The sequence below is a fragment of the Acomys russatus genome, chromosome 4, assembly GCF_903995435.1.
Source record: "Acomys russatus chromosome 4, mAcoRus1.1, whole genome shotgun sequence".
In the NCBI taxonomy this organism is placed as follows: Eukaryota; Metazoa; Chordata; class Mammalia; order Rodentia; family Muridae; genus Acomys; species Acomys russatus.
The window spans coordinates 6,364,973-6,379,576 of NC_067140.1; the positions used below are offsets into that span (position 1 = coordinate 6,364,973).

Sequence of the window (14,604 nt, forward strand, 5' to 3'; positions counted from 1 at the left end):
TAATTTTTACTACTACCTCAAAATTCATCAGCTAATCTTGTCAAATCTATCCATATATATTTTCATTACTACCCACTTTACTTTTTTAAAAATATTTTTTAACTTTTTAAAACAAACCCTTATTTTTAAAGATGACTTTATTTGGGTATATACAGGGTGAGTGCAAACTGGTGGACTCCAAAAGAGTGCACTGGACCCCCTGGGGCTGGAGCTATAGGCATGCCTTAGCAGGTGCTGGGAGGCAAACTCAGGTTCTCTGCAGGAGCAGAAGCTCAGCTGCTGAGCCCTGTCTTTAGCCCTTACAATGCATTTTAATCCACCTCTTACGAGAATCAGGTACCAAGCTATGCCCATTTTTCCCTGACCGACCATGGCTGTTTGACTTGTGTCCCTGTGCTTCACTGTTACTCCTCTATAGATGACAAGAGCAATCCCTTTTTTTTTTTTTAAGTTAAATAGTTTTATTAACTTATAATTTATATACTTAGAGTAATCATTTTAAAAGTCTATGCATCAGTTCAGGATTAAAATATTTCAATGTCTTTCCTTTATGCCAATAAAGACACTGCTACCTTTTTATCTGACCTATGGAATCTTGTCTGTTTCTCAGATTTTACAACATGCCTTTCTTCCACTTGACCTTATAATCAGTCTTTCCTTCTGCCCTGGCTCTCTGCCCTACCAAGCAGCACCTACTTGACATTCCCTGCTAGGCTCATCTATCTATCATAATAGATAGGCAAATGCTCTTTTTATTTATCTCAATATCCGCAGACTTCTTTGTACTAATGTTTCTTTTCTTTCCTTTTGATAGGTAAATGCTCTTTTATTTATCTTAATATCTGCAGACTTCTTTGTACTAAAGTTTCTTTTCTTTTCTTTTTTGATTTTTCGAGACAGGGTTTCTCTGTGTAGCCTTGGCTGTCTTGGACCCGCTTTGTAGACCAGGCTGGCCTCGAACTCATAGTGATCTGCCTGCCTCTGCCTCTCAAGTGCTGGGATTAAAGGCGTGCGCCATCACTGCCTGGCTGTGCTAATGTTTCTTAATGCTAAGAATCAATCTTGCACAATGCTTGTTAAACACTTGTTCTAATGTTGAGATACACCCCCAGCCCACCTTGTTTTAAGCATTTTGTTGTAATTGTCAATTACAACCATCTCCCCACTAAGCACATGAACACAGTGACTCTTCTGCTTTGTGCATCACTATGTTTAGGGGATATAAAGAAAATAGAGTTAAAAAAAACCAAAAAAAAACAAAAAAACCAAACCAATAAAGTGATAGAGATGAACACAGATCTCAATGGAAGAAAATCCATTTATCTGGAGTGAAAGCCTGGGTTTCTTTGCAGCAATCAGGGGGAACAAATTGTAAGACTATACAATCTACTCACCTTAAGTGTGTAAGAACAGGAGGCAGCATTTCAGCTAGCTCATCCATGGTGGGGTACTGATACCTGAAACCCAGAAGGACACATCCTGAGTTAGAAGCACCCACAGTTCCCGGGCCCTAGGAGACCTTGACCAGTCCGGAAGGCTCAAAGGATGTGATATGGTGCCTAAAGACAACTGTGGCATCCTCCACAGTCCTCCATGGCTGCCATGTGAGGAAGAAACCCAAGGGGCCACACTCCTGGTACCAGAGGAAGCTACAGGAAATGAACTGCTTACATGGTCTCTGTGTGTTACTTCCCAGCCCTTCCCTTCCACTTCTGAGCTCAGGGACGCCCAGCAGCAAGAGTCAACTCAGGAAGCAGCTTGCAGTGTGCCAATCATACTTAGAGAGTTAACTAACAGGAAACACCGCCTTCCTGGGCCTATGCTCCATTACAGAACTTGGGTACCTCAGAGTAAATGCTCGCTGATTTCACTGAGGCTGAAGAGAATACATTTATTTTATGAACTGCTTACTTATGATATGAACTGGCTTATCATATGCTATAAAATGGCCAGGCAAGCCCAGAGCTGACCCAAAGGAGAAAGGGCAAGGGGAGAGTCACGGAGATGACAGAATCAGAGAGGGACACGTTTGTTTGTTTGTTTGTTTGTTTGGTTTGGTTTTTCGAGACACGGTTTCTCTGTGTAACCTTGACTGTTCTGGATTCACTTTGTAGACCAGGCTGGCCTCAAACTCACAGCGATCCACCTGCCTCTGCCTCTCGAGTGCTGGGATTATAGGCATGGGCCACCACCGCCCGGCTTGGGACAGGATATTTTAAAATGAGATTGATGGTGTGTGTGTGTGTGTGTGTGTGTGTGTGTGTGTGTGTGTGTGTGTGTGTGTGTGTGTGTGTGTGTGTGTGTGTGTGTGTGTGTGTGTGTGTGTGTGTGTGTGTGTGTGTGTGTGTGTGTATATATGTAATAACCTTCCATGTTTTGTCACAACCAGCAGGGAGTCAGTCTGTTTCTGCTGGGCATCATAAGGAATAGAGTGTTCTCACACCATTTGTGGACAAATTAGAAAGCAATCTTGATGGCTGTCACCTGGACAAATGACAACTTGTATTTGAGACACCAACAGCTTGGATAAAGTCAACTAAGATTCTGTAACAAGACTTCTAGGGCTGAGTCCGGCTCTGCTACGAATTTGCACAGACTCAGAATCCCATAGGGCTGTGTGGATCACATGCACTGACAAATGCAGAGCATTTAAGCAGAGTCGGCCAGAGCCTGGGTCCTGTGCAGGTGCAGACTCTCCCTTGTCTGGAATGCTTCTTCTACAGAAGTTGCTGGCAAACGCAGCAGGAAGGTGAAGGGCTCTTTTCTCCCCCAAAGCTCTCATGGCACCCTGTCCAGGGGACACTTGATAGCCTGCGACTCTGACATGCACAGCAGGTTTAGGATGATGAGTGCCAAGGCCAGTCAGGTGGTGCCCTTGCCTGTCAAGGTGACCTTCAGAATAAATGGCTCTCCAGGGGTCCAAACCCATCCCTAGGAGGGAGCTCAGATGGGAAGGCACTCCCAGGGCAAGTTCAAGGGAGGCTGGGATGAGCTATGTATCTGGCAATTCAGGAAGAGACACAGAAGTGACAAATGTAAAACAGGGGACAGAAGTGGGTGTTCCAGACACGTTCTGCCTTGTGAGTAGAGGCACACAGACCCTGGCCATGAGGAGGCTTTCCTGGGTATGTGACAACACAGGAGCCTGAACAGATTTCCACACAAGCTTCTGAGACCCAGGGCAGAAAGACAGGCAAGCAACACCACCTGTAGCGGTGACACCATCAAGTGGGAGGGAGACACACCAGATAGCCCCCTACAGCCCACCCATCCGTTCGCAGGCCTCATGTCTCCCAGAGATCTCCCCTGGGGCCTTACTTACCCTGTTGGGAAGGAGGGTGCCCCTTCCTGTTGGCCTGGGGCATCCACGTGACAGACAGCAAAGTGCTGGGTGATCTCCTGCATATCCTCGAAGTTGAAGAACGTGTTGAAGCAGGATTTGTCTGTGAGAGAAGAATGCCTGTGGACCCCACGTTCCCCAGCTCTCCCCAGTTTTCCTCTGCCCAGCAACGCCGTGCCAGTGTTCTCTCACCCCCTTCTCAGCAGCCGTCCATTCACTTAAGTGAGGGGTCTGCACAAAGCCCGCGACTCAGGCTGCCCAAGGCAGACTCCATAGGAGGCACCTCAGGGCCTGGAGAACAGCTGGTTCTAATCCCGTGCAATGGGTGCAGAGTAGACACCACCTTGTGGGCTGGGTTTCCTGGAGGTGCACAGAACAACTTTCTGTGCTGTGTTCTATGCACCTTATTCCTCTACCTGACAAGGGACACTGGCCTTCCCCTGACCCTGGCTAGAGGATCTCCTCAGCTGCTGACACTCACCACCTGGGCCTTTGTCCCCTGTGAGACTGCTATGTGCATGGAGAAGATGCTGTGCCATTTTCCCCTCTTAGAGTGGGGCCTTCCTCACTTCTCATGCTTAGGCTCAGCCCTGGGCTGTCAACACTCTGAAAGCCAGAGCAGCATAGAGGACACACGTCTGAAGAGTCTGTGCATGTAGTGAGGACCTAAACTTGAGAGGCTGTTCCGAGTACTGGCATCACACTATCCCTGCTTAGATGCTAATCCCATACCACATGTTTAGTGCAGCTTTTCTGCAGTGCTTTTTATTTTTATTTTTTCAGTTTGGCAAATCTGCATATGAAGGATGAGAAATCTTCTAGTTGGAAGCCAAATTTGAATATGAAATTCATTTGTATCTCACATACACCTAATATAGATCGCCTCATGATTATTGTATGCACTATTTTTAATGCACCTATGTGGTATGTGTGACTTATTATGTGATGTCAGGCATGGACATTTCTACTTGTCACATCATAGCAGCATTAAAACCGCCTCAGATTTTGCAGTGCTAGTGCATTTGCCTTTGGATAATAGGGATACTTAAACTGTACAATGATGGAGCACCTCCTTAAAAAAAGTGGTGACAGGCTGTAGAAATAAAACTTAATAATTCAGTGAGTGTCTCTTGACAAAATATACTAACCTCAAACATATAAATAAAAACAAAACAACAACAACAACCATCACAGCTGAGGATGTAGGTCAGTGGTAGAGCGCTTATGCCGCATGAGTGCAGCCATGCACTCAATCCCCACGCGGTACCACCACCACCATATCTGAACTTTGGCTCTACTTTCTTAATAGCTGACAGATTTGTCTTTCATCCTTAAGCAGACATAACAGAAAGGCAAAAAATAGTTCTAAAATTCCCCAAACACACTGCTCCATGTACTACCTAAGAACCCTGCATATAACGGTAACGATGGAGTGTTAAGAAATCTCTGCTCCACTAAAACACCATTGTTTGAGGGTGGAGAGAGATGGCTCAGTGGTTAAGAGCACTAACTGAAGACCATGGCTTGGCTCCTAGCACCCACATGGTGGCTCACAGTCATCCATAACTGTAGTTCCAGGGGATCTTGTGCCCCTTTCTCATATCGACAGGCACCAAGCACGCAAGTAGTGCATATACATATATGCAGTAAAAGCATTCATACACATAAAGTTCTTTTAAAATGCTAAATATTGAGCCAGGTGTGGTGGCACATGCCTGCAATCCCATGACTCAGGGAGGCAGAGGTAGGCAGATCTCTGTGAGGAGCTCCAGGCCAGACTGGTATACAAAGTGAGTCCAGGATAGCCAAAGGTACTCAGAAAAACTCTGCCTCAAAACAACAACAACAACGAAAAGAAAAAGAAATATTGTTTCCTTTAAAAATTACACATGATGATAAAAATCTGTAAATCAAATACATACGGTTGAGTCCAATGTCATGGTATGTCAGGATAACAGGTCGGTTTCCTTTTGGTAACCCTCTTATGGTGACGTGGACTGTACCATGGGGTGTTTCAATGTCATGTTCCTGTAATAAGATAATGTAAGGTTTCAGAGAGGCTCAATGAACTGTAAGGCTGCTGGGAAGACGCAGTGCTACATATGCACGATTTGAACTTTCCAGCCCTACTAATCAAATATGTAATAACTGAGTAACACACAGAAAAAGACCCCTTGCTGTCCTCACAACTCAGTTTTAGGAGGCTAGGAAAGCAAGGATTTGTTAATAATACATTTGTAATTGGGTATGAGAAGGAGATAAGCAATAAAGAAGCAGGAAATATTTAGGGAAAGAGCACTAAAGGAACAGAAGGTGCAAAAATGTTCCTAGGTAAAAAGCTAGAGGCTTCAAAGATCTTGAACATATGTCCACTTGTGGATAATTATGGTAGACATGGAAAGGTGCACCTGCCCAGAGTCTCTCCTTTCTTGCATGTGTCTTACAGCAGTGGCACCTGGCTGCCATGTTTGTAGAATGAAGCCTTTGGGCCATGGCTTCCTAGAAGCAGGAAGGCCTCTGGTCATGTGACATGAGGCGTCCTTCCCTAGGAACTGTGTTGGAGACTGAGAGATCACGCCTGTGACTTGGTGCTTCTCCTGAAACAGGAGTGACCTCGGTAGCTTTGCACCGAGCAGGCCACCACTGTAACTCCTGGTCCTTGGCATGGGTGCTCTTAGGCCCTGAGGCATCCTGGGTGACTCACGGGTTAAAGTGTGCTGGGCAGTTTGTCCTCTATGTCCCATAGGACACGAACCAAAGCAAAATTAAACTGAGAAGCAGTCAGAGTAGAGCTCCTCTCAGGGAACTGAGTAAAGGCAGCGAGGCTTGCAATTGGTAGTGCTGGGGGATGCCTGCAGCATGGAGAGCGACGGCTGGGGGAGGGGGAGGGGGGCAGAGTGCTGAGGTTTATTCTCGTCCATTCCAACTTTTACATTTCTTATATATATATATATATATAGCACCTAGCCTTGTGAAAGCTCTCCTGAGGTCTCCATCTGTCTCAGAAAGCTTTACATGGATAGGAAAGGACTACCTGTGCCAATGGGAATTTCAACAAATGCACCGGGTTTCAAGTATAATTTTCTATTTAATAGTGAACCTCATTATTATAGATTTGGTTTCGTTCATGTGGAAAAGACAATTTATGCCTAATAGGGCATCAGTATTTCTTAAATCCTAGTCTCCAGGCCAGAGTAGAGAGATCTTTAGTGATTCGTGGTATGCATAATTGACTGATACTCCTGGTTACTGATTTGGCTTGCAGTAACCCACCAAATGGCCTAAATAAAGGAAGGAAGAAATGAAGACTAAATTTGGGTATTGTGAGCTGGTTATATGAAGCATGTGGTTTGGATAGAAAGAATATAAAAAAATAAATCCCTGTTATTACATCTGCATTTATAGCCATGCCAGACTTACTGAGAGAATCTGTGTGTGTGTGTGTGTGTGCGCGCGCGCACGCGCGCACTTGTGTGCTTTAAGAGTATCTTAGGAGCTAGAGAGATGGCTCAGGGGTTAAGAGCACTGTCCGTTCTTCCAGAGGTCCTGAGTTCGACTCCCAGCAACCATGTGGTGGCTCACAAGCACCTGTAATGGGGTCTGATGCCCTCAACTAACTTTCAAGTGTACATGCCGACAGAACATTCATATAAATAAATCTTAAAAAGAAAGAAAGAAAGAAAGAAAGAAAGAAAGAAAGAAAGAAAGAAAGAAAGAAGGGGCTGGAAAGATGGTTCAGCAGTTAAGAACACTCTCTGCTCTTCCAGAGGTCCTGAGTTCAATTCCTGGCAACCACATGGTGGCTCACAACCATCTATAGTGTGATCTAATGAATGACCTCTTCTGTCCACATAATAGATACATCTTTAAAAGAAGAAAGAAAGAGTACCTCATTATGTGTCCTTGGTCACAATCCTCATTTCTAATATTTCTAAATAATTCTCAAACATGATTATATATGCAAAAATGATCAATCATGTTTATTTTATTTTTTTTTTTTTTGGTTTTTCGAGACAGGGTTTCTCTGTGTAGCCTTGACTGTCCTAGACTCACTTTGTAGACCAGGCTGGCCTTGAACTCACAGCGATCTGCCTGCCTCTGCCTACTAAGTGCTGATGCTTAATTTTTAAAAACCAACCCCCATAAGAGATTTTAAAATGAATTATGATTTATTTATATAATGAAGTGAAAAATGAGTAAACTAGCAGTATAAACATTAACTTCAAGAAATTCTTTAAAATACAGTGTCTAGTAAGAACAGGATGTAGAAGACTGTATGTGCTATAAATCATTCATACAAACATTTCATAGCACTCCACAAATTGTGTGTTTATGCTATTTAACAAGTACGGTATTGGAAGAGAAGCACTGTATGCCAACCCTAGACTTTGTTTCCTTGAGGAAGGGGATGGAGTCTGAAAGGGAGCTCAGGGGGACCAGTTTCTCATCTCCATTTTATGTTTATTAAGAAAAACCATAGGAGGGAATAATAATAATAGAAGAGAGGAATACATCCTCTTATTTGCTTGCCATCACAGTTTGAAATAATGTCTGTCACTATGACCACCTAGTAGACCTTTCCTTCTGTCTCACCCAAAGCTTTAATAAAGTCTTGCTGAAACAGTCCACCTGGGCCTCAGATAAGCCACTGGATGACACCCAAGAAAACACTCATTTACAATGTGCTCTTAAAACAGGAGTTTTCCAATCCCTAGCCAGGCAGGCAGCAGTAATATGTGTATGAGGGATGGACAATGAGGTGGAAAAGGAAGATCAGAACAATGATACAAATGGAGCTCTTGCCTGTAAACCCAGCACTCGGGAGGCAGAGGCAGGCAGACCTCTGTGAGTTTGAGGCCAGCCTGGTCTACAGCGTGAGTCCAGGGCAGGTAAGGCTCTTTTATACAGAAACACCCTGTCTCAAAAAAATGGAATAAAAAAAAAAAAAAAAAAAAAGGAGGGGATCTTGGAGAGATGGCTCAGAGGTTAAGAGCCCTGTCTGTTCTTCCAAAGGTCCTGAGTTCAATTCCCAACAACCACATGGTGGCTCACAGCTATCTATAATGTGATCTGGTGCTCTCTTCTGGCCTACATGCAGACAGAATACTGTATAAGTAATAAATAAATCTTAAAATGGAGCTTTTAAAAAGGGAGTTTTAAAAAAAAACAACACACATACCTTAAAGTAGGTAGGGGAGCAGGGCAAAGTAACTGCTTTGTCATCACTCACAATATACATAAAATCCAGAGTCAAAATTGGGCCCTCTCCAGGGAGAGCTTAGTCCCCACCTTTCCATAATGCACCTTCAAATCACTAACAGCCAAAGCATCAAAGGGCCAAGAGTCTTATCTATTTGTTGTCCTATTATGGTCTGTTGCTTTCTGCTGTTACTGTCTTAGAGGTCCTTTTCCTTTTGAAACTATGTGAACGTACATGGTCTGAGAGCAACAGCTTGAAGGCAGGCACTAACCTCTGTGGGGATTTGTGAATATATCTCCATTGTAAATCATGGGAAGAGGTGCAGAGACCCCGGCTGCAGAGCTGATTCTACAGTCAGACCACTACAGGGCGTGAGCTGCTGTCACCAACCCTCATCTGTCTTACTGGCTCTTTCCCTAGGGACTGCCACACCAGCATTCTAGAATGTGACCCACAATGGCAGCCTGTGCTCAGAAGGCGGGGCCCCAGGTGGCTTCTCACAGGCTCTGGGGTCTATCTCTGAGGCTGTATACTTTATGAACACATCCCGCTACCCTGGGGTTATGAAACAGCCTACGCTCACAGAAGTCACTGGCATCTCTATCTATCCTGACCACCGTCCTATCAGCCAAAGATGGCACCTTGGTCAGAGAGCCTGTTAACAATCTGAGCTAGGGTGCAACCGGCTAGATAATCACCAACTTTGGTCTCCTCATGTCCTCTGCTTCTAGCTAGATGAGTTGTCACAGTGTCACTGGTCCTTTACTTCTGCTACCAGTTAAAATATGATCACTTCATGCTGTCACTGTTTCTGCTCCATTCTAGCGACATTATTGCTAATATGAAATGTTATTGTTTCTAATCACCAGGCTAGAGTCTTCTGTTGTTATGTAGAAATGCATCCCTCCCTCCCTCTCCCCCCCCCCCCCCCCCCGTGATATGTATGGAACTCAGATCCACATAGGACTTTTTGATATAATGCTCTATTCGCTATCTAACTACTGTACAGAGGGATAAGGCTCACTTGTGTAATCACATAGCAAAAAACCCAATTGGCATCGGTGATGGTGGCGTATGCCTTTAATCCCAGCACTCAGGAGGCAGAGGGCAGGTGCCTCCCTGAGAGTTTGAGGCCAGCCTAGTCTATGGGGTGAATTCCAGGAAAGCCAAGGCTACACAAAGAAACTCTGTCTCAAACACCACCACCACCACCCCACAACCCAAACCAAACCAAACCAAACCAAACCAAAATACCTGCCAATTATTTAGCCTATGACTTATAAAGTTCCCTGTTTAAAGTTATATTGACACATTTTTTTCCTGATTCTGGTCTTAACTTTCTTCCCTCTTGCCTCATGCTTTTCACTCTAGTTCACACAACACTTTCAGGCCATCTAATTTTTGCTTTGCAGCCACCCACAACTTCTAGCCTTCCCAGAAGTCACATTTTTCATGTGAGAAATTCTTCTGCAATATGTCAACCTAAAAGTCGTCTCCTCCTTCAGAACCAGTTTTTGCCACAACTTTAGCTGACAGTGAGGAGAGAAAAAGCAAATATTCAACACAACACCCCAGAACTCTGTCTTACTACACGTATATGTGGCCATTAAAATTTTTTTTTCTTATTTTGATTTTTTTTTTTTTCTGTAAGATCCCTGCTCTCACCACCAACTTAATTCTTATTTAGTAACAAGCCATTCACCAAGTGACCTGATCTGCAGAGGCTTAAAGCTATTTGAAGACTTTTGAAGTGGTCACATACACTGATTTGCACTGTAGTGATAATATCTGGTCCTCAAATGAGTCCTCTACAGAGTGACTGCAATTAAATAAGCAATGTGAAATTATTCAATCCTTGGCCACACCTGGATTATTCTATACCATTCATTATCAGCTTCCTCTATGGGAAATGATATAGCTGCCAGACAAGAGCTTCTTCCTACCCACTAATATTTATTGCTTGCTGGGATTAAAGGCACGGATCACCAATATCTGGCTGTCTGAATTTTCTTAAGTTGCTATTGATTATAATGGAAAGGGTGCTACTTTCTGTATGGTAACATAGTATAGGTGCAGAGAAGCTACTGCATTTGTCTAAGCTCTAGCTCCAAGTTTCTAAGCAGTTACACTGGAGAGAAGAATCAAGAAGCATCAAAGATGAAGGGACAGTGAGGGGCTTGTCACTGTCATTACACAATAAATGCTTTTCTCCCTCCTCATCAGTTCTAAGCACACTGCCTTGCATCACCCCTCCGTCAGTACTCTACATCTACGTAATAGCTTGTGTTGGCCTCAGAGAGCTGAACAGCCACGATACCACTTGTGACAAGAATCAAGAGAATAGTACACATTTAATTACATTTTCATTGCTGAAAAAGAGCGGTACGATCTACAGTTGACCAGTAAAGAAAACAGAAGAGAAAAATGGCTGTTTAGACATTACTTGTGCATTTGGTTAACGATCCTGAGGTGATTTCCTGAGGTTTTCATCACAGATTCTTTGAAGATTTTCTTAGGCAAAACAAAGACCCAAAGGAAACCCTGGCTATGGCTCCAGTTACCATACGACACAGCTGCTCTAGTGGACTGTCTCTCCATGTAGTGACTCTGCTGTTCTGACTTTTGTTCTGCTCTCTTTCCCAATGACTCCATGGATATCTAGGATGCTCTCCTAGTTAGTGCTGTGGTCTACTTGACATCAGAGTCACCTAGGAAGTGGAACCTCAATTAAGAAAATGGCTCCATCAGACTGCCTGTAGGCAAGTCTGTAGTGTATTTTCTTGATTAATGATTGATGTGGAAGGGATCTGCCACTATGGCTGGTGACACTTCTGGGTAGGTCACGGGTTGCATAAAAAAGCAGGTTGAGCAAGCCATGGGGACGGGCCAGTAAGCTGCACTCCCACACGGCCTCTACTTCAGTTCTTGGCTCCAGGTTTCTTTCTTGAGTTTCTACCTTGGTTTCTCCTGATGATGGGCTGTAAGCTGTAAAGTGAAATAAGCCCTTTCTTCCCCAGGTTGCTCTTGGTCATGGCCTTTGTCACAGTAACAGAAAACAAACTAACAAAGAAGCCTCACCAGGCGGGGTGGCTCACGCCTGTAATCCCAGCACTTGGGAGTCAGAGGCAAGTGGATCACTGTGAGTTCAAGACCAGCCTGGTGTACAAAGAGAGTCCAGGACAGCCAGGGCTTGTTACACAGAGAAACCTTGTCTTGAAAATGAAACAAAACAAAAATAAAAATAAAGAAGCCTCAAGCAAGCTGGGTCATTCTCTGACTTCTCACATTTTAGTTCCTATGCTTTAGGTCTCCCTACCAGATGACTTTTCTTGTGTGTGTGCATGTGTGTGTGTGTGTGTGTGTGTGTGTGTGTGTGTGTGTGTGTGTGTGTAGATTAAGGATTGAAGCTAGGGTCTTACACATGCTAGGCAAGCACCACCACCTGGCTACCTCCCTAGTTAGTTTTTCTTTTAACACAGAGAAGCCATATATCCCAAACTAGTGACAAACATGTGACCGTTACGAACACCTGCCGTCATTCTATTCCTATCAGATCTAAACTGAAGTTCTATTTCACAATGCCAGAAGATATTAAAGTTTCATTTAAAGTATCAATATTTTTGGGTAAGCTACTTTTTATTTACTTATTTTTTTGCAAGGTGAATTATTTTTAGCTGTACTAGAAGGAAAAAAACCCCACTATTTTTATATTGGTGAAAATAAGGCTGAAGCTTTCTTATCAATCAGATACATTCCAAAAGAAAGTATGTCATATGAAGGTTCCAAAGACAGGAAAAACACAATAGCACAGAACTTCATAATACAAAGAAAAGCAGGAAAACAGATTTTTTGCTGTTGATTTTCAGGGTTAGGGATTGAATCCAGGGCCTCACACATACTAGGCAAGAGCTCTATAATTGTGTTATGTTGCAGCTCCAACTTAAAACAACAACAGTAACAGTAGCAGTGATTCTTCTTATTGTTGTTGTTGTGGATGAATATGTTACACAGTGCACATGTGGAGATCAAAGGACAACGTTAAATAGTCAATTCTCTCTGTCCACCTTGCTCAGGCAGGGTCTGTCTCGGTTTTGCCATACTGTACACCCTAGGCTATCTGTGGGCTTCTAGGAGTCTCTGTTTCTGCCTCCTATCTCCCTATAGGAGTGATGAGAATATAGATACATACTATTGTATCTGGGATTTCTTTCTAAATTTTTTATTATATTTATTTATAGGGGGTGGGACTGGACATGCCACGGCATGCACATGGACGTTAGAAGATAGCCTGTGGGGCTGGAGTGATGGCTCGGTGGTTAAGGGCACTGGCTGCTCTTCCAGAGGTCCTGAGTTCAATTCCCAGCAACTACATGGTAGCTCACAACCATATTGGGATCTGATGCCCTCTTCTGGCCTGCAGTGTACATGCAGATAGAGTACTCATATACATAAAAGCAAATAAATCTTTTTTTAAAAATATATTTTATTAATTTATTCATATTACATCTCAGTTGTTATCCCATCCCTTGTATCCTCCCATTTCTCCCTCCCTTCCATTTCCCCCTTACTCCTCTCTTCTATGACTGTGACTGAGCAGGACCTCCTCCCTCTGTATATGCTCAAAGGGTATCAAGTCTCTTCTTGGTAGCCTGCTATCCTTCCTCTGAGTGCCACTAGGCCTCCCCATCCAGGGACGTGGTCAAGTATGGGGCACCAGAGTTTGTGTGAAAGTCAGACCCCACTCTCCACTCAACTGTGGAGAATGTCCTGTCCACTGACTACATCTGGGTAGGGGTCCGAAGTTTACTGCATGTATTGTCCTTGGCTGGTGCCCTAGTTTGAGCAGGACCCCTGGGCCCAGATCTGCCCATCATAATGTTCTCCTTGTAGGTTTCTAGAACCCTCTGGATCCTTCTATTTTCCCAAGTAAATAAATCTTTTTTAAAAAGATGTCTTAAAAAAAAAAAAAAAGCCAACCTGTGAGAGTTTGGTCTCTCCTGCTATCCTGTGGGTTCTGGGAACTGAACCCAGGTGGTCAGCTTTGGCAGAGAGTACTTTTATCTACTAAGCTATCTTGCTGACTGCATGTGGCTTTAAAAAAAAAAAAAGGATTTTTGGAGATTGACCTCAGGTTATCAAATTTATGCAAGAAGCCTTTACCCACTTAACCATCTCATTGGTCCCTTGCTAGAGTATTATTGGGTGTGTTTTGCATGTATGCACACCATAGCATACATGTGAAGGTCAGAGGAAAGCTTTATGGAGTTGGTCTCCCCATGTATCTTATGCAGGTTCCAGGGATTGAACTCAGGTTATCAGGCTTATGTCGTAAGTGGCTTTACCCACGGGGTCATTTTACTAGCCCTTGCTAGACTAATATTTAAATTTTAAATTACTTTTAATTTAATTTAATTTAATAGATAGCTTAAACTTACTAACTCTTTGGTATCCGATGAGAGCAAATGCCTTCAGATAAGAGTGCCTTACCCTGAGTCCTCCTGACACTCTATCTCAATAATCTCCTTCTAGGTAAGTTATGTCAAAAGCAATAAACTCCAACTGATTCAGCTAAGACCAAACCATAACTAAAGTCAGATTAAATTAGAAACAAATAAACTCAACCTTGAATGCTCCATTGTCACAAGTATCAAAAGCTCTAAAGATTTTTTGAATCTGCATAAGTAACTCCCAAGCACACTGGGCTGACTCTGGAGAGATACAGAACCAGCTGGAAGGGAGATCAAGGACAATGCTAGCAGCCTGCGCTTGCACAGCAAGCCTCCACCAACCTGCCAAATAACCTCAGCCTGAGGGACAAGGGGATTCCTTAAATGTTAATTCTGGACTTATCCAGGGGAAAAAAAGTAAAAGATTCAGGAGGAGCTGCTTTTTTAGTCCCAATCATTCTATGTCCTCACCCAGAAAATAAAAACAATGAAAACCTTATAATATTGCTGTCTCTCTACAACATACATTTCAAAGACCAAGTCTAACAGATACTCAACTATAGGGGACCAATAATTATGAGAGAACTGGTTTGCCACTACAAAAGATATTATTTTTT

The 14,604-nt window shown here is 43.4% G+C and overlaps 1 protein-coding gene across 4 annotated transcripts in view; it reads right to left on the minus strand.

Moving 5' to 3' along the window:
- Positions 1-14,604, minus strand: part of LOC127187600 (protein NDRG3) — a 62,068-nt gene that overhangs the window by 16,527 nt on the left and 30,937 nt on the right. For all 4 annotated transcript variants that reach the window (XM_051143660.1, XM_051143658.1, XM_051143659.1 and 1 more), the window contains 3 exons: positions 5,263-5,368; positions 3,323-3,443; positions 1,395-1,457 (listed from right to left, as the gene is read on the minus strand). In XM_051143660.1, coding sequence (XP_050999617.1) covers positions 1,395-1,457; positions 3,323-3,443; positions 5,263-5,368 — 290 coding nt within the window. The remainder of the gene's footprint in view (positions 1-1,394; positions 1,458-3,322; positions 3,444-5,262; positions 5,369-14,604) is intronic.